The following is a 20,906-nucleotide window of genomic DNA, read 5'->3' as shown; positions in this document are numbered from 1 at the left end:
GATAAGCTTGGATCAGATTTTAATTTTTTTTTAAAATTTTTCCATGGTAATTTATAATTTGATAAGCGGATTAATACTTGTATGGGTCTGCATCAGACTGTATCTCAAAGATGCTGCTTAAACAATTTTTTATTGTATTTGAAATAATTTTGTCTTTTTATTATTTTGATAAAACAAATCTTTTTATGAATAAATTTCCCCCTTTCACTTATTCAGACAGAAAATTTTGAGGATGCGGTATTATGGTACACTTTTTCTCTGAGTCTTTATTCTCCTGGAAGCCAAGATGAGAACAATTTAACTAAACTGCACAGGAATATTGCCACTTGTCATTTCAACATGGGAAATTTTGAAGGAGTATGATCTTGAATTGTTGATTGTATTGTAACTTATAATTATCTTAAAAGCGGATGTGGTCAGCCATAGAAGGGAAGCAGGAGAGGGGGTAGGGGGGAAGAGGTCAATGGAATACCAGTCCTAAGTATGAATACTATCTTCAGAATGTTTCAGTTACCTTTTTTCCACAGGGATCTGTCATGCCAAACCCTTTGACAGGCTTGATAGAATGTTTGATTATATGTTGAGCCAATGGTTATCTTCTAAGAAAGAGATAGGGCATGTTGTTTTCAAGATGACTGACAATTCCAGTAAAAACTCTTGCTGTGGCACTAGGTTCTACTAGCTTTTTACACATATCATTCTACTCTATGTCATTGTAGGTTAGAACCATGCTATTCATGAAGGAATGGATATGATAAGTGCTATTACAAAAAGGGCTCTATACAGCTGACTTGTGCCACATGAAATAGAATTCTGGTGCTCAATGCCTGATAGGATGTTAAATTAAGTACTGGAAAGAGCTTCGAGCATAGTGAAAAGTATGAATGTGGGCTGTAATTGTACACATAGATGTTAAATATTTTTAACGGGACATTTAACTGCCTCTCAAATTTCCAATTCAACGTATTTTCTAGATTTGATGGTAATCTATGCACTGCCAAGAAGAACGCAAAGTACTCTTTGGTGACAAACAACTTACAACTAATCAACTCTTCATTTTATTGCAATGTAATGTAATCTAACAATTATCTATATAGTGCCGGTACCCACCCTTGATGCTCAGAGACACTTTAGAACTTTCTCATTCATTCCTTTATGATTCACACAAACAAACACACACATACACACACACACACGTGTGTGCATGCACACATATACGCACACACACACACACATGCACACACACACCTACAATCACAACTATTTACGAAATAAGTTGCAAAAGAGGTCAGTTTTGACAGGCTTTTTGAACTTAGTTACATGCATCTTTGTTTTTTCTACACAGGCTTTTGAGTTCATAGAGAAAGCTTTGCAATGCGATCGCCCATGTCCTGAAACACTATTCGTTGCTTATAAGATTGCATTAGATGCAAATAATGCAGACCAGGGTATGTATAAAAAATGATTAAAATGCTCTTTTAATTCATTTCCAATGCACACACAAATACACATGTTTTGAACTCGGAATGTTGTAGTTTAAAGGACACTAGATAATGTCTACCCAACAAAGTAGACATTTTCACAACTATTCCAACTGCTCTTCTTGGGCTTTTGAATAAGGCTGTTTATGCTGCTCGTATGATACTTTTAAAAACAATAATTAGGGTATGTTTGCTCAGTTTGGGATCTAACAATTCCATAAAAATAATCTGAAAAGTTACGATTAGATAACATCTATGGGCTATAACTAATGTAATAAGATAGTCCTTTTGTTTTTACTCTGGCTCCTCAGCTTCGTCTAACCTTAAACAATTGATAAATTGTATTCCTGGAAATCAGACAGGACAAGAAGCCAATATTATTTGTATGGCGGCCCATTTGGCCATGGAGGTAAGTCCTTTCAGTCATCATTGCTATATATTTTTTAAAAGAATTAATATAGGCATTGACGCTCATAATCAATCTGACTTAGTAAGTTAGTGAATAGTTAGAAGAAAGGTATTAAGAAGAATTTGATCAAGAAAAAGAAAGTATTAGGAAAACAAGGAAGAGCGGGATTGACATAAAAGCTAGGGAAATGTTTGAAAATAGAGTGGTCACCACCTTATAACCTGCCTCATCTGCAACTTTATATATAATTTTTTTTTTTTTGTGGGGGGGATATGTGTTATTAATAATTTGAAAACTCACTCTTAATGTGGATCCTTTGCTTGTGTCAGGGTGAGACTTTAGACATTCAGATGGATTGTTTCCTCTTTGACCTCAGCTTATGTCTTACTTTTCTGTCACACTTGTAAGCACAACTTAATCTATGTTAACACTGATACAGTTCAAACGTGTGGCTAGTTCTGTAAAACAAACATATAAAAACCAGGGTTGATGATTTTAATGATACAAAATTAAGGCTGATTGTTTTTCACATTGTAGCAATTTGATTAATAGATATAATTAGCTTTCATGCTCTTTGTTTTATAATTTATTGATCCCAAACAGCATTATAAATAGAAAAGAATCGTGTGAAAACACAGACGGCATATTATGCAGAGAGATTATCTGTTGCTTCAAAAAAATGGTTTTGTCAATATTTCAAGTTTCAAAGAAATATGTCCTGATAAGCCAGGGACCTTCCCTATTAAAGGAATAAAATATAGTGAGAAAATTCAATTCCTTGGATTTCGTCACAGTTTGCCAGGGTTCCGATTAGAGAGGTTCCAATTTCAAGGTCCCACATAATACTATAATGATCCCAGTTCACACCCCACCCACCCGGTTTGGTATCTTGTCAAGTCCTTCCATGACTAATTGATGATGCATTATTATTATATTAATTTAATATTTTGATTGATTCTCACTTGATGTGGTAAATAGAAATTTCCCTTGGCACTCAAACTGCAAAACAAATATTCTGAGAGTTCACAGTTAACAGAAGGCAAACGTTAATGTAATATTTCAGGTAAATGAATAGGTCCACAGTTTAAAATTTTGTTGGGTAATGGCTTGGGGAATGAATATTAGTTCTCACTGATTGAAATCGAGTAAAAATAATTAAGTGGAGAGAAAACCCAATTGCATAATTTGTCTAACAATAGGAATAAAAATATGAATACTAATGATTATGTTAAAATTTACTTGTCGGATATTCATCAATTTTTGGACATTTTACATAGAGCTCATTGCCTTATGCTGAATGTACAGTATGATTTTTGTAAAACAAACAAAGTCAATATAAAATGCTGAATGTACAGTATGATTTGTGTAAAACAAACAAAAGTCAATATAAAATGCTGAATGTACAGTATGATTTTTGTAAAACAAACAAAAGTCAATATAAAATGCTGAATGTACAGTATGATTTTTGTAAAACAAACAAAAGTCAATATAAAATGCTGAATGTACAGTATGATTTTTGTAAAACAAACAAAAGTCAATATAAAATGCTGAATGTACAGTATGATTTTTGTAAAACAAACAAAAGTCAATATAAAATGCTGATTGTACAGTATGATTTTGTAAAACAAACAAAAGTCAGTGTAATTTATTACCAGAAAGGGAAATCTGAATTGGCCATACCAGCATTGGAATGCATCATTAACAGTGGAAGATGTGAGGACCACTCTTTTATGGCTCTCAAATGTTTACTCCGATTGAAAGTTTCTGAGTTGGAGGAAAAAAGGTAATAAAGAATTTTTAAGATGTCTAAGCGGATATTTTAGTGTGTATTATATTTCACGGGGCTCATGTTTCTTATTAAATTTATAATTGACTTCGATGCCAAAGTATCAGATAAGATGTAGAAGCTTTTAAAACTGTAATAAAACAATGCAAGAAAAATTCCTCAGCCATATCAAATTTATACAAATGAAAGATGATTAGTTTTAGGTTTTGAATTTATTTCATTGTGAATCTAAATTACAAGAAATAATTAGGAATGATTTTCTCAGGGAAGTAGGAAAATCAAAGAAAAAGGGCGAAATACATTTCCTCTGCGGAACCACGTGTACAATTTTTTGTTCCCCCTTTTCTTTTACACCTATGACCATATCAAGAAAATTTTCTTTCCTGGTCCTCACAGATGTGATGTGAAATCAATGCTGGTGAATTTACAGACAGGTATCATTGTTGATAAAAGTTACCTTCCCAGTTTTTGATTTTTATACCCTTTGTTATAAGCCTTGTTGTTCATGATTTGGTTTGTTTTAATGCCTTTATTTCAATCATTTATTAAAGCAGATTTTCAACTCCTGGTTCCTAAATCATGGTAAACATATTTTTATGACATTAATTATTAATTTCCAGCATACAACAAACTTCTTGTAATGCAAGATAATGGATCTATGGGAAGTGCACAGTTACAAGAAGAGGTCAGCTGGTTTATGAAAATAGGCAAGTGGTAATAGTAACAGTTCAATGTGTAACTATATGTGTATGTAAATGGAGGTAAAAGAGGACATGTGATAGATGAAATCAGATATGAGAGAGAGAGAGAGAGAGAGAGAGAGAGAGAGAGAGAGAGAGAGAGAGAGAGAGAGAGAGAGAGAGAGAGAGAGAGAGAGAGAGACTTGACTTACTGATTTAAAGCTGTTTGCTGACACACTCGACCAACTTTGCAGCCTCCACCTCATAATTTCTGTGCAGAGGAATCTCCATTCCTGTCCATTTGATGCCATGTCTCTGATATTGTTGAGGTTTATAGTTGATGTTTGGCAATCTTTTGATATTGTTGTTGAGTGTTATGGGCAATGACGTGACTGCATGTCCTTTGTGTTTGGGTCCCAAATTGGTGAAGTAGAATGTCATAGCTTTATTTGCTAGTATTTCAGAAGCTCGTCTCAGGATGTACCCAAACAGGGTCCAGCTGGCTTTAAGTATTTGAAGAGAGATCTGTGTTTCATTACATTTTTGGTACAGTGCTTTGTTTGTTATTTTTGTAGGGTATTTAATTCCCAGTATTGTTCTAAGTTGTTTACGATGGAAAGTGTACATTTGATCTTCGTCTGATTATGTCATTCCCCATGTTGCACAGTTATAGAGGAGAATTGATTTGACAAGTGTGTTATTCAACTTAATTCGTGTTTTTTTTTTGTTTATTTTGCCAGTTATAATCCAGATATGAATAACTTTGTGTAGTGCTGCTTTTGATAATTGTTTTCTGTTTTCTATGTCCTATTTGTCCCTGAGCAGTGAACCAAGTTTTTAAACATTTTTCCACGAGTCTACATGTTATGTGATGGTTGTTCATTCAGTTTTGTCTATGTTAACTTGAAGATTGTATTTTTTCAGGACATCTTGTATGTCATTTACGTTAATAAAGCCTGTACCATTGAAATCTATGTCATTTGCGTATATAATTTCTGAGGGTAAGGATGTTTTTATTGTATTTTCAAAGGGGGATAGGCTTTGACATGCTTCTCTTGACGCGTGTTCCAAATACACTGAACAATACTGGGCTCAAACTGTCCCCCTGAGAAGTCCCTATGTTGCCAGCGAAGCATTGAGTGTTTGTTGCTTCAATGATTGCTCCAGAGAGAGATAGAGAGAGAGAGAGCAAATGTCTGTTGTGTTTATCTTTGACCTCATATTAAACAAGGAATGCAAATTGTTTTATAGTTGATCATAACTAACATTAAATTTCAATTGGGTTTAATTTGCCCCATTATGTTGAATTGATTGCAAGGAAAATTGGTACTATACTGTTAATTTTTTTACAAGTTCTATTCCTGTTTAGAAGATTAAAATGCAAATTCTTAAGATGTGTTCTACATTTCTCACTCAATATCTTTGTCAACAGCATGGAATCTTGCATTGGAGGCAGAACAGGATCCTGCTACAATGAGGGACTTTTTTGTTCTTTGTTCTAAAGTCAGTATAAATTTTGCAAAGAAAATATTTAGACTGTCAACTATGAACTTAAAAAATTGCCACTTAAATGCTCCATTAGAACTAGTAAAATGCACATTCTATGAACTGAGGTATGAGATATTTTTTTGTCTGCTTTTTTTTTAAACTTAGTTGTTTGGTTGAGAATATAAAAGGTTTTAAGTTTCTGGTGTGGAGGAGGATGTTTATCGTGATATTGACTATCATTCGTGTTTACTAACATTTTTATATTTGCTACACATTGCAAAAATAGGATTAAGTTTGCTTATATCTGATGAAACACTAAAGGGTATATTCACCAAATTTGTTCATAAACAATCGCCCTTTTCATTTGAAACTTAGGTACAGTATCCTGAATTATTCAATTAATGTAAATATTGTTCTGTTGGATTGTTTATATGTTATTGTTATTTGTTATTTTTATTCATATGTTTGTTTAATATGGAAGAAGGAGCTTAGCTCAAAAGATTCCAAACTGATCGTCTCGAATTCTTTGCATTGTCCATTAATGCAAGTAAGAAAGACCAAAGGCAGTCGAGTTCTTCCTTTAGATAGAATATTATTGTATTTTGAGGTTGTTGAAAATTGGTGCTTTTTTGTGGTATCAAAGATACATTTCTAAAAGATTTTATATTGTTGTGTCAAACTATAACTGGCATTGTATAAAATAGGTATAAAATTATCATTTCAAATATCCTCCCACTTGAAATATTTTTAATTGTGTTTAAAAAGACACGCTCATTTCCTTCAAAATTTATCTACGTGTACAAGATGTTGTGAAAATGACCTCATTGTTAGCCTGCTGAAGTTGTCGCACCTTTATTAATTGATACTTTTTTTTTTTTAATCTGGACTACTTAATTTCCGTTTTAGAATGAATTGAAAGGTTCAAATTTTTAAAAGAGAGGCTAAGATTTTGCTTTTTTGACATTTCCACTTCTAGAAGCATTTTATTATTCATTTTTAATTGCGTTTTTTTTTTGGGGGGGGGGTTTCTTTGCTTCCATGCCAGCTTCTATCCTTGTGTACCACTACTGTAAGCAACCACAACAAATATCAGACCTGCCTTGTGATGGCCAATGCTGCCTGCTTACAGTTAGCACGAAAGGAGTTGGATAAGGAGTTGCAGGTAGTACTTTTGTCATAAGTTCTCACAGCATTTATAGGAAAACAAGCTGAAAGTAAGCATAACAGGATTCTGATTTATAAATTTCCACCTGTCCGGTATCCGTGTGTCTAAATTTTTTATCAAGATTGAGTGATCAGTCTTTATTGTTTAGCTCAAGAGGGAAAGAATAAAAGTCTCCATGCTTAAACAGTAAAAATAAGCACTCATAACAAAATTGGCATCTGATTTCCACAGAGCTTTTTATAAAGGGAAGGAAAATGAAGGTAACTAAAAATTACATACATATAAATAATAAACAAAAATTTAACAAGACGGAACACCTGAAAAGGTCTCTGACATTTCCTGAACTCACTTGACTTCCGTCTCTCTCTCTCTCTCTCTCTCTCTCTCTCTCTCTCTCTCTCTCTACTCTCTCCTCCTCTCTCTCTCCTCTCTCTCTCTCTCTCTCTCTCCTCCCTCTCTCTCCTCCTCCTCCTCTCTCTCTCCCCTCCCTCTTCCTCTTCTCTCTCTCTCTCTCACTCTCTCTCTCTCTCTCTCTCTCTCTCTCTTCGTATGTGAGTGATTGGTTGTGTGTCTCGCGCTTTTCCTCACTCTTGTACCTGTTTTAATTTGAAAAAGTAGTAGAAGTAGTAGTAGTAGTCCTCCAGCCGGACATTACATTAGACCTATGGAGTCAGAATTTATCCCAATTTCTCTAATGTTGAATAAAGAGTAACGATTGCTCGCTATCTTTTTGATAGAACACTGGTCCATCACAATGTACTTTCTACCATATCTAGCAGACCCAGCTTCCCTATCATTGTTGATGGATAGGAGGTTAAGAAAAAAAAATTCTCGACTTCAACTAAGATCAATACCGTTCCCCCTGCTTGTAAGGTGAGAGCTATACCACTGAGCCGTAGCAACCTTAGTCTTTTCCTCATTTAATTGATTTTTATTTGATCATATCAATTTGATTGTTGGATCATGTCATTCCTATAATATCAGGGGAAGTAACAACGTTATACATTTCATACAATAAAGTTTGTAATTAGTAGTGCCCCTTGATGTCATACTTGACTTAAAATCTAGAACTTTACTGGCAACAAAGAAATTAAGACATACAGGATGAAACAATACATATGGAATGGAGATAAAGATGAATGAGAAAGCTAAGGCCTGTTTTCCAACAGCAACAAAAAAAATAGAATCAATTGCCCCATTTAGCATCGAGGTGTTCCCCTCTTAAGAAGAGAAAATGAGGCTGTTTACTTGGGACTTGAAAAAAAACATTGATTGAAAGAAAAGATGACAACTAAAAACAAACATAAACAAAAAGAGCGGTCCATGTTGGCAAGTCCTGGCACGATGAGCTAGTTAATAGAAAATATGGATTTTGCAGGGGTTTTGTGAGGGCCTTATGTTCCACGGGGAATGAAAAAGATTCAGTTATTAAGTAAGTCCTCGTCACTAAAAATCAAAATTTTGCAAGAAGTTGCCTTATCACTAAAGTTTGTTTCTAAGAAGATGTTTGATTTTAAAGACAAGATCTAATCAATTGTTATTCAATTATCAAGTTGGAGACAGGGCAGATGGATTATAATTTTTCTAGGTCATAGATGATTTTTGTTTCTTTTCTTTTCTTTTTTTTTTCTTTCTTGCTTATATAACGAACTTAAATTTTAATCATTAGTCTTATGTTTATGCATTTTAACAGCTGTCTTTCAAAATTTGACATGTTATGATAAAAATTTGTAATAATTTAATTTAGATTAAGAACACGAAAGAGAATTGTTTGTTTTTTTTTCTTCTCAAAATTTTGGATTGATAAATTAATTTGAACCCTTAGATTGTATCTATGATTTATTTAAGGTCTTATTTCAAGATATCATTGCCAACATCTCCTTGGCAGAATATCAACTCCTAACAATAGGTTTTGTATCACTTAATGTGTAAAATATTATTAATATGCAGATGAATCTTCTTGAAGAGGTTTTGCACCATTTAGAAGAGTACAAACTGGCTGAAAACCAAGCCCAAAACTCGCTATGGACTCAAGGTTTGTTATTTATTGTTTCAAATTGACATTCAAATGATGATATAATGGTTACATTATAAGAATTTATAAGATATAATAAGATATATATATATGTATATATATATATATATATATATATATATTATATATATATATATATATATATATATATATATATATATATATATTGAACAACTGTTATAGATTGATTTTTCTTCAAAATAATCAATACAATCTCATTGCATTCAATTTAATCAAGAAATTATGACCATCTCTTGCAGCACACTATAATTATGAGTGTTCTTAAACCTTTGAGTGCGATTCTATTGGTACAAAAATATAAGCAGTAAAATTAGATATACATTTTTAGTTGTTTTATTTTTCATAATTTCTTCACCTGCCCATACCTTTATTCATCAAACTGCTTATTCTTCTTGTGCTGAACTGTGGGTCATCATCATCGTTATCATTCGCATCAGAATCATTATTTCATTTTCATTTATCAGATATTTTTTTTTTATCTTGCCTGTGATTAGTAATACTTAGAAGTCCATATTTCCAAAATGATAAAAACAGTATTTTATGTGAAGTGGAGTTTCCGTCATTCCCAATTAGGTCTGAAACTTTTTGAGTTTTACTAAATGTCAACAACGCTTAAAGATCACTTCCCCCAAGTGGTGGGGGAGCTTGTGTGCTTGCAACGATCCCATGGAGCTATGTCGGCGGGGACTTTGTGTGCCCTGGCAGGTCTAACCAAGCCGAACAGCCCATGGGGAAGGGATTCACAGGGTAGGTGGAGCTCATTAGTCTCATGGACAGACAATTCACCTAGGAGAGGGAAAACTCTGATTTCAAACCTGGGTAGGTGGAGCTCATTAGTCTCGACTGAGACAATTCACCTAGGAGAAGGACAACTTTGATTTCAAACCTGAGTAGATGGAGCTCATTAGTCGTGGAAGACAATCTTCTGAGCTGGCATGGCAGTTTTTTACAGCCACAAAATCTGCAATTTTTTTGAAAATATTGCAAATTTTTGAGATTTTGCAAAGAAAACCCCCCAATAATTATAACTTTTTTAAAAGGCAAATTAAAACAAACAAAAAAAAACAGACGAATTTTTTTTCTCTTTTAATTTGATAGCTTGTGTAGAGCAAAAGAACGTGAAAGATAATTAATCAAGAGTAGTTTCTTTTTTACTATCCTATTTTCTTCTTTTTTACTGGCGCTGATAGGACCTTACATTTGTTGCAAGCGCCGTGAAACCCTTAAAAACAAACAAATACCTTTCCCTTTCATGAAATAAGTATGGGTTTTTAGGAAAATTAACCGCAAATTTTTGCAAATTTTATTGTTTTTAGCTTGCAAAATTTAGGATTTTGTTTTTTCAAAAAACTGCCATGTCAGTCTAAGGGAAGGAAACCCCAACAGAAAACCATGGGAAGACTGGGCTCACTAACTCGGGAGAGTAACCAATCTAGGAGTGAATCTCCAAAATTTATCCTGGTCCTACAAGTCTGGGGGTTATGCGATGGGGCAACTACTCGTCCATTGAAAAATAACAAGTTACAGAAACCTACAACAGCAATATAACCATAGATTCTTGGGAGACCAGGGGCTCCGATCAGGAGAATGATGACACGCTACGGCCAAACCAACCAGGGAGTTGCAGAGCTGACGACCCCTCTTAGCCCAAGAACACCCTTGATAAAGCCTTGAAGTTTGTTATCACAGAAAAAGCCAATCCTATTAGGAACGTGAAATGTGAGAACGCTCTGGGAGTCTGGTAGATGTGCTCAAGCAGTGGCAGAGATGAACAGATACAGTCTCACCTTTTGGGATGTGTGAAGTCCGTTGACACAGCCACGGAGAGACAAAATTACGAACAGGAGATATATTCTGGAAAAGACATTAGTGACGCCATGAAGCTGGAGTGGGCCTCCTTCTAATCAAAGCAGCTGCTAAAAGCCTCTTGGAATGGGAACCTGTGTCTGATTCGTATCATTACTGCATGTCTCTCTTCTCGTTTCCAGAAGGTGTCTCTAGTCTTGTGATATGCCCCCCCACAAAACACAGCAGAGGAAGAAATTAAAGGCAACTTCTATGCTCACCTACTGGCAGTGGTAGATAAGATCCCAAACATAGATATGCTAATACTCATTGGGGATATGAATGTAAAGGTTGAAGGCACAAATGTAGATAGAGAAGATGAAATGGAAAAGCATGGCATCGGCCAGATGAATGAGAATGGAGAACTTTTGGCCGACTTCTGTACTACAAACAACTTTTTAATTGGCGTCAAACTTTTCCCACACAAGCATTGCCATAAAGCTACTTGGGTGTCTCCAGATCATCAGCCAGAAAATCAAATAGACCATGTCATGGTGAGACAACGGTACAGAAGCTCATTACTAGGTGTGCGAGCTAGACCCTAAAGTAAAATATGATATCAACAAGCTGAAACAACCAGTAGACACTAAAGCAACTTTTATGATTTCACTCCAAAACCGCTTTGAAGTGCTTCACACACACGAGCCCGAGGAAACAGATACAGCATGGACAACAGAGACAAAGATGGGAAACTAATCATATCAATAGAAGAGCAACTCAAATGATGGAAAGAACACTTCCATGAAGTACTCTACAGACCACCTCAAGTACTAAGACCACACCTGAACCCTGGAGAACCGCTCAATTTCAATACAGGTGAAGTCACAAAGACGGAGAGCTGAAGGGCACTTGGCAGTCCGAAAAATGGAAAAGCTACTGGCACAGATAACCTTGAATGAGGGTGGAAACATAATCATGGATCAACTCCATCACTTGTTCAACTTGATCTTGACAAATACCATCTGATTGGAAGAAGGGCTTGCTTGTAAAATTACCCAAACATGGCAATCTGTCCCAGTGTGGCAAGTGGTGAGGAATCACCTTGTTGTCCATACCAAGCAAAGTGCTCACAAGAATCATGCTTGACAGGAGGAAAGTTACTCTGGACAAAGCACTATGAGATGAGCAGGCAGGCTTCAGAAAAGAATGATCATGCACAGACCAAATTGCAACTCTAACTTCATGAAGAATCATATGTTTTATAGACTTTGAGAAAGCGTTTGACAGCGTAGATAGAGAAAGCATCTGGAGCATCCTTCTCCACTAAGGGGTGCCAGAAAAGTTTATAAACATCATCAAACGACTTTATGATGGGTTTTTCTGCCGAGTCATCCATAATGGTCGACTCTCAGAGGATTTTGATATTATCTCAGGAGTAAGACAAGGCTGCTTGATGTCCCCACTTCTATTTCTTGTGGTATTGGACTAGGTGACAAAGACAGCATATGGCAACTCCAACAATGGCATTCAATGGACATTTTCAAAAAGACTTGAAGACCTTGAATTTTCAGATGACCTAGCCCTCCTCTGACACCGCCTACAGGACAAATGCAGATCAAAGTCACAGCCATGGAAGAAACAGCTCAGCGTGTTGGTTTCAAGATTAGTGAAGAGAAGACAAAACTGCTGCACCAAACAAGAATCACAAATCACCATCTTTGGTACAGCAATAGAAGATGTCGGGGAATTTACATACCTTGGCAGCAAAATCAGTCAATCGGGTGGAACTGATGAAGAAATCATTGCTGGAATCAAGAAAGCACGCCAGGCCTTTCCAATATTGAGACCAATATGGAAAGCTTCCAGCATATCCACAAGCACCAAGCTTAAAATAAATTTAACACTAATGTTAAAGCAGTCCTGCTCTATGGGTCAGAGACTTGGCGAACAACCTTGACTACATCAGCCAAGATACAATCTTTTGTCACTCGCTGCTTCGGCAAATCCTCAAGTTGAAATGGTTTGACAACTTGCCAAATGCTGACCTTTTGACAATTACAAACCAAGAGCAAATGGATGTCCATGTCAGATGCAGAAAATAGCGATGGGCTAGCCATGCCCTGCAGAAAGATCTCTGTAATATAACAAAGCAGGCTCTCAAATGGAACCCATAGGGCAAGAGGAAACGGGGTTGTCTAAAACAGACTTGGAGGAGAAGTCGTCACCAAGATTTATGCGTCTCCAGTCTTACCTGGAGTGAGGCAAAGGTATGTGCCAAGGACAGAAGAAGATGGAAGAATGCTGTTGAGGCTCTATGCTTCGCCAGGAGCCAAGAAGCATAAATCAAGTGAGTCTTATAGATCAACATGTCAACCCAAATATGATATGTCATATCTGCCTGATAATGACATGGAAATGTAGTTTGTATTACCGAAGCATGGGACTCTTGTTAACATTATTATTGTCAAATCCAATATCGACAGAACTAAATGATATTGGGTTTTACAGCTTTTTTTTCCTTTATTGAGATCAAAACTGGAGAAAAAAATCATTAAAAATCTGGTTTGGGCATAAATTCATTGCCAGTTTCAAATTTCTGTTTCTGTGAGGAGACAAACTCTTGACAATATATTTAAAATGGGAGATTGGTGCCACCAGCCCCTCTAGAGATTTTTTGTTCCTGGAACATACCAATTTCATTAGGCTTTGGCAGTTCCATATCCCTATCCCTGTGCTATACAGTAATGATTATTTCACATGATGGGTCAAAAACAGTATTTTCTGTACGATATTGTTTTTGGCAGAAAATAAACCACATTTTGTTTTACCCCTTTTAATGAATTAAAATAATTGTAACCTTATTTTTGGAATTGAATCAAGTTCCCTATTGAACATGTGACCAACTTCCTCAAAACAGTATAATGTCAGGGTGGATCAGACCCAGAAAGTGAATTTAGAGTTAAAATCAGAAGAAATACGAACTTTGTTTTGTTTTTTGTTTCTTTTGCAATGTGAGAAACTGTATTTATTTTTCACCATAATGAATGGAAATAATCCAAGTTTTCATTTTTTAGCTATGAAATAAATTTGAAGCACTTACGTCATCTTGACATAATACCGTTTAGAGACTGTGGCCTATGTATTGTCTTTTATTTATCATTTGATGTGAAGTACTTTGTGCCTTTAGAAAAATGAATTCTGTATTATTACTCTAACATTTCAGGGCCTCTAAAAACGTCAACTTCCTCTGACATTTTGATGATGATGTATGAATTTGAAGCCTTGACAAAGTTAAACCATCCGAGGGCAGAGGCAATCTTAGAGAGAGCCCTTACTTTGCCCAAACCAGATCCTGATATTTTCCATACACTTGCAGGTGGGTCCTTAAAAGACACACAAGGAACACATTTTGTCTAAATTGTACAAATGATATGAGCAAATAAATATTCAAGTAACCAAAATATTTTTCGAAATGTTTTGCAAGTGAGACATTTCTGATCATTTTATTTTAAATCAAACTTTTTTCCAGAAAGAATATCTCTACTCGAGTTTTACTAATAAGGAGGTGGCAAAGTGGATGCAAGAGTGTTGTCGATATGTTAAACTGTTTTCTTGTTGACACAAATTGTTGATTCATGATATCAAATTAAGAAATTAAGGAGCTGGCACCAGTGTAAGATAAAGAACTGAACAAGTGTGTGCGAAAGATGCCAGACAAAGCAAGAAAGAAAATTACAAGAAAAAAACCATCCCAAAAAATCAGTCGACCTCGACTGGGGATCAAAACTCAGACCTTCTGATTAATGTGTAATGGTAGCATGTCTAACCGGTAATCAGGTCTGAGGTTCGATCCCCAGTCAAGGTTGACTGGTTTTTTGGGATGGTTTTTTTCTTGTATTTTTCTTTCTTGCTTTGTCTGGCACCTTTCATACACACTTGTTCAGTTCTTGATTCATGATTAAATTGTCTTTTATTAATTCAAAATTTAACTCCTACTTCCAAAAATTTGGAATATGAATTTCATAACTTGAAAAAGGTTGCAATGTTGATACCATCAGCATTATTATTTTTTTTCTGTTTGTATGCAATAAGTTGAATAGTCTAACAATTTTGTGTAACATGATTAAGTATTTATGTTTCAAATTGCAAGCAGTTGATGTGGGCAACTTGTAGAATCTTCTATCCTCCTAGTCTGTTATTCTTTTTTTTTTCTGTGGCTTATCCTTGAACTGTGGAGTGAGGTGACTGGATTTGCCTAAGGTCTGATTGGAGACATTTCTATGCAGAAAATAATAATGTATGTGAGTGTGTTTTTCTATGAGAAATAACATTTTCCTCCCTCTAAATAATCTCTCTGAGTAACTGAATAACAGTATTAGGCAACATCTGAAAGTCTTCCTTTGTTTGATGTCTTCTTTTTTAGCCTCTACAAGCGTAGATCACTGCAGGGATTTGCTTCTAACTGTTTCCCTTTGTCTTCCTGTTTCTCAGGCACATGTGATCCAAGAGAGTTGCAGCACTTATCTCTGAATCTTAGCATCTTTTTGTGTTGTGTTTCATCTTTCTTTTCTTGGCCATGAAGAAAATGATTATTATTCAGTAGGGTACCCTGCGGGTGAATGGAGGGAGCATGCGACTCTTGTGCAATTAAATCTGATTTGACATCGGGTTAAGTCTGATTCTTATTCTGGCCACTTAGTAATGACTGGATGGCTGGTCGTAATATAAAGTTTGGCAAAAGTAGATTCGAAATAGGCCATTCTCTAACTTGAAGGAACTTAGCAATTATTATTGTCCACTCCATAATACAAAATCAAGAATGATTTTCTTTTCTTTGAGCCTTATTTCTTTCTCTATCAGATAAACTTTTATCATTGCTTTCAGCTTAATTGTAAATGAAGAATTTCTTTTGTTCCACAACTCACAGCTTTGGCATCTGATCCTCCATCTAACAACATTGCCCTTAGTATGAGAGCCTTGAAAGTTGCAATTAGGATGCATTTACAAGTGGAATGTCCTGATTTCGAGAAGTGCAGGTGGGTTTTCTATTTTCACAATTATTGTTGATTCCATTTGTTTTAATAAATTTAGGGTGATGATGATTAGATCTTAGCATATCTATCTCAAATCTTGTGATTTAGTAATCAGTAACTAGGTGAATGATGATGAACATATTATTGTAATGACTTTTACTTTTAAAATTTGACCGTCCTCAGCATTGGTGTGTTAATTGGTATGTTGCTGTAAACAGTGATTGACAATGCTTGATGTCAACTGCATACATTTGAAGGAACTAATTAGACACACAGAATTTCTGTTTTTGCCTCATCATGAGTTGTAATTTTGTATCTCGGAATTCTCTGGGATAATCCAGAAAAGTGGCACCCATTACCTTAAAAGCATTGAAATTATTGGTTGGTTAGTAAGTATTTTTCATTTAACGGCTATTAAAACTCACTTGCTCTGTGACGGGCTGTCAGATGCAACACTATAATTGGTCACTAGCAAACATTTATTGATAAATGAATAAGTGAACATTGTTATTGGTTGTCATAACCTAAAAAGCTTTTTCATTGGAGCCTACATTTTTATTGAATTTTTCAAATCTGTCTTAGATCGAAATGTTACTTTATGCAGAATGTGTTACATTTTATGTTCTTATATTTGATATTTCATTACTAATGATATATAGGGAAAAAACGTGACTTTGACATGACGCCATTATGAGCGGGACGTCATTATAACCAATGCCATAAGTTTCTTCAAAACATAAAAAGAGACAGAATTCCTCCATTTATTGAGAAACTCTAAGGTGATTAAGACATTTTGTATTTTAGAGGATCTGATGGATAGAAATTGAAGAATTTTCAACATGTTTGTGCGTCTCAAATTAAAGAGATTTTACTCCCCCAGCGTTTATAAATAGTATTTTAGTGTTGATGTTAAAATTTTGTGCCTAAAATTGTAGTGTGGATGTGAGGAGCCTTATCGAATTGTGCATGGAAAGCAATGAAACAGAGGCCTTAAATTACTTCATGGAAACTACAGACATGATTGGGAAAAGGGCTAAGGTAAGAGAAAAATAAAATCCATTTTACAGTGATCGCCATTTGAGAGCTCATTCAATGCTGACATTAGTAATATCAAACAAAAGAATGTAGAAACTGTTATTGCAGAAAATGTCACCAGTTTAGAAAACAAAATATCCCTATATCCTTGGTTCTCATTATTGGAAAGCTGGTCTGTCAGGCCTAGTGGAAAGTACTTTAAAGATGGATTAGAATCCTTCCTGAAGGGTAAGCAGCAATTGGTATTGTTTAATGCTACACAAACCAGAATAAACTCCCTATCCATGGGCCTTAAGGCTCTGAAGGACTGCTTTTTTTAAAAACCTTAATGTTTGATTAATACCACCTTTGTTGTAGTCTTTTATTGATATTCAAGTTATATTTTGCATGTTATGCACTTGCTGTAGAAATAAACGCATTTTGTGTTCAAAATGATATCGTTATTAATTCATATTGATAAAAGAAAGAACAAGTATGTCTGTCTGTCTGTCTGTGTATGTGTGTGTCGACTACAGGAAAAACCAGCCTACTATATTAAAATTAGCCAGTTTGTTAACATTTTTATCGATCTAATGAACGACACCCAGATTTTTGTGATTTAGGTCGATTTTACCATTGCCATATAAAAATGTTAAATCAATTTTATTCTATCCCTAAGATTTACGACGCACAGCATTATGTTTTGATGCGTTGAAATTTAACACTGATTACAAACATAGATCCAAGAAATCTACTCACTGGCCACTCTCTTCTCCTACAATACATTGTATAGATAGGAACAAAGTTGACCTAACTCAGCTCTTTGATATTGATTTTGAACGTTGGGTTGATTGATTAAGTCTCGCTTAAACAATTATGCTATGAATTGAGGTAAACTACTCACAACACCCACCATTTAAATTAAATATACCAATACACAAAACATTTAATGTTTATTGCCTGATTGATGTTGATGCTTATGCACGTGTGCGTTAGGTAAAATACTCATATCATCTAAAAAATGACAAAGAGCTGAGTGATGTTAATTTCGCTCCATCTATGATTTAGTAATAACTAATCACTAACAGGCTGTCAAAAAATGGTACTTAAGAGCTAAGTAACATCCTCTTCATTCTTTCTATAAATCAAAATCAAAACTTTTAAGGTCACACATAGTTGTGTGTGTTTGTAGGATTTTATTTAGGGGCAGATGTTGTGAGTAATTTACCAAAACGCATAACATTTATACGGACCAGTTTTCTTTCATTACATTCATCTATACCAGCATTCATCTCTGTGTCCCCCTCCCCCTCCTCCCTCTGATGACATCAGATGTCTGATCCGCCCAAAATTAAATAAAACATGGTGCACAAAGCTCATATGTAGACTTCAGAGTTTTGATCCGCCGATCGTGAAAATAGAGACTTCAGAGGTTTGATCCGTCGACCTCTGATATTTTGTTATGTTATATAACTGTACGTTACCAGACACTGATGTTTTTGGGTTTTTTTCTATCACACCAGGGCCTGTATCCTGAAATCGAACTACTGTGGTTGATGACGAAATCTTGGAATCGTGGACTTCATTATTTCAAGTTAGTTGTTTAAATATCAAATTGTAATGTGTGTGTTTATCGTTTTTGTTTTTTTTTTTTGTTTTTTTCATTGATACACATATCAACTTAACAATATTTATTTTAGACTTGAACTTATGTGGGACAGGTTTGTCGTAGCTATACACTTATACAATCTCAATCTAGATTATCCCTGACCTCCCATAGTGGGCAGGGAGGCACTTACTGTGTCTTCTGTCCCCCTATATATTTTTTCCAACATGCTTTCTGTTTTTGTCTTGGAATGAGATAACTTGATATTGTCCTGACCCTGTCTGGGAGGGAAACAGTCAAATGTATAGTTAGAGTTTTGGGAGATGATATTTTTTGTCTTGTAAATCATGCACTGTATTATTTTGTTTTACATATATTATGATTTGTAAACATTTGAGTGTGTTCCACTTAGTGGGGACTTGTGCTTTTGTCCCGATGAGACATTTAGGTGATCTCAAACTAAGAACACTGAGAGTGTGCTCTTGGAATCTACGTCTATTCCTGATTTGAACTATCCCTCTTTGTCTCACTTTTTCTTGTATGCTTTCAATTGTAAAACAATCACTTTATTAATTATCCCATTTTCTTCCTTTTTTACTGGCGCTGAAATTATTAAAATATGTTGCAAGAGCCGTAAAACCCTTAGAAACTTAAACTTATGTTTTATAATAGTCCAGACACACTGCCATTTGGATCATGACAGCAGCACTTGTTAAGGTGTCCTGTTTTAGCTCTTTGAAAAATTGGCTGCTATGCACTGTAGTCCATTTAAATTTTTTGAGGATGAAATACAGGGCAGCATACTCCATCAGAAGTAATCCTCTTCCCATCATTTAAGCGTTTATAATATGTTTAGTACCTTCGTAGCAGCTAATGTGGAAGAGTATTTGAATGTTTATTTTTTCGTTAAGTTTCATGTAATTGTAGTGTGCAAGAATGCTTAGTGTATTGATTCATCGTTTTTCTTTTCAGTTGCAACAAGTTCAGCTTGGCAGAGCAATGGTGTAGTCTCAGCATGCAGCTGCTTAAATACATACCAATGGCTCGATCTGATTATGAAGAGCAGGTGCGTGATTCTTCTTGTAAGACCAAATAGTGTTTAAATTATAAATATGGATAAGTTGAAAAGATGTAATTTTAAAAATCAAAATGTCTCTGGTTTTATGTCAAAGGCCACATCTGCTAATTAAATTACAATTTTCATCACTTTGATAGGCAGCTTTGGACAAAATCATGATAATTATAATTCATGGCATTTGTATTCTCCTACCTCACAAGAAAGTGCTCGGTGCACATTATAAAAGGTGTATCAGCGCATAGGTTAAGAAAAGAGTAAAATCTGAAGGTGCTTTTTGAACCTCTCATTAGATGGATACTATTTTATCAGGTAGTTCCAGAGGCTTGTAATGTTTTTAGAATTGGAAAAGAAATATGACATGCTTACCTACCAACCTACATAAATGTAATCTATTTATTTCGAGCCATCTATGTACCTAATACTAACTCACTTAATTACTTCCATCCTTGCTTGCTTTCTTAATTTACTATTTTTGTTTCTTAATTAAATGATCATGATACTTTTCTCTTCTTTTTTTTTCAAATCTCAAAGTTCCGCTTTCTTCCTTGGCTTTTCCTTTAGAATCATATTAATCCTGGAATTTGTTTCTAAAGTCTTTGCCTAAACTTTTTAAATTTCTGGTGGAGTTACTGTCATGGAGTTCATATGGTTCTGTTCTGTATGAAAACCGTTTTCAAACATTAGTGGGTTAAATTGCAGATATAAGCAAATAGATAATGAGATAAATGATTGTGCGGCTATGTGGTCCTGGCGCATAGTTGAGTCCTTGGCACAAGCCCTTTACTCACATTCTCTCACTGTACTTGTGGAGTAAAATGAGTACCTGGTCATAAACAGTGTTGTATCTGTTGGACAAAATCGTAATATCGCCTAAAAGGTGTCATGTCTCGTTCTACATGTTATGTGTTGCTGTTGACCTTGGACCCTTTGTACAGCGCTTTGAGCATGTTTAGTGGAAATAAAAGCCCATGGTTTTTTTTTTTGTTTTTTTTTGGTTTTTCTCCCGAGGTGCCATTCAGTTCAGCAAATTGGTAATGTCCTGTCCTCTCTATAGACAAGTTAACACTTACTTGACCAAAGGCAAAACCAGAGCTACAATTATAAACAATTCTCAGATAAAGTACCAGACAAAAACTCTTTCAGAAAAAAAAAAGGAATGATTTAACTTGGATGATAGCTCAGTTGGCTTCACATGCAAATGGATCAAGATCGATCCCAGGTGCAGTCCAGATTAGCTGAGCCTGTTAGATTTGGCGGAACTCACTATTTTGAATTTAAACTCAAGGGTATTATTCGTTTAGTTTTATTCATCTTAATATCAGATT

The 20,906-nt window shown here is 35.1% G+C and overlaps 2 protein-coding genes across 4 annotated transcripts in view; both read left to right on the top strand.

Annotated features, from left to right (window-relative positions):
• LOC144968794 (testis-expressed protein 11-like) overlaps positions 1-6,717 on the top strand; it is a 35,361-nt gene extending 28,644 nt beyond the window's left edge. For 2 of the 3 annotated variants that reach the window (XM_078907480.1, XM_078907482.1), the window contains 6 exons: positions 217-357; positions 1,346-1,448; positions 1,793-1,890; positions 3,546-3,673; positions 4,297-4,383; positions 5,789-6,717. In XM_078907480.1, the coding sequence (XP_078763606.1) occupies positions 217-357; positions 1,346-1,448; positions 1,793-1,890; positions 3,546-3,673; positions 4,297-4,327 (501 nt within the window). In that variant the 3' untranslated portion in view covers positions 4,328-4,383; positions 5,789-6,717. The remainder of the gene's footprint in view (positions 1-216; positions 358-1,345; positions 1,449-1,792; positions 1,891-3,545; positions 3,674-4,296; positions 4,384-5,788) is intronic. The other variant, XM_078907481.1, reaches the window with a different exon arrangement.
• Positions 6,718-6,870: 153 nt separating this feature from the next.
• LOC144968793 (frizzled-4-like) overlaps positions 6,871-20,906 on the top strand; it is a 48,874-nt gene continuing 34,838 nt past the window's right edge. Inside the window, exons 1-7 of the mRNA XM_078907479.1 lie at positions 6,871-7,006; positions 8,960-9,044; positions 14,074-14,226; positions 15,778-15,886; positions 16,819-16,921; positions 18,421-18,491; positions 19,476-19,569. Of these exons, the coding sequence (XP_078763605.1) occupies positions 6,950-7,006; positions 8,960-9,044; positions 14,074-14,226; positions 15,778-15,886; positions 16,819-16,921; positions 18,421-18,491; positions 19,476-19,569 (672 nt within the window). The 5' untranslated portion in view covers positions 6,871-6,949. The remainder of the gene's footprint in view (positions 7,007-8,959; positions 9,045-14,073; positions 14,227-15,777; positions 15,887-16,818; positions 16,922-18,420; positions 18,492-19,475; positions 19,570-20,906) is intronic.

Source organism: Berghia stephanieae, chromosome 3 (assembly GCF_034508935.2).
Source record: "Berghia stephanieae isolate SIO BIC M18660-M18661 chromosome 3, UCSD_Bste_1.3, whole genome shotgun sequence".
NCBI classification, from domain to species: domain Eukaryota; kingdom Metazoa; phylum Mollusca; class Gastropoda; order Nudibranchia; family Aeolidiidae; genus Berghia; species Berghia stephanieae.
This window is presented reverse-complemented; position numbering and strand designations above follow the sequence as displayed.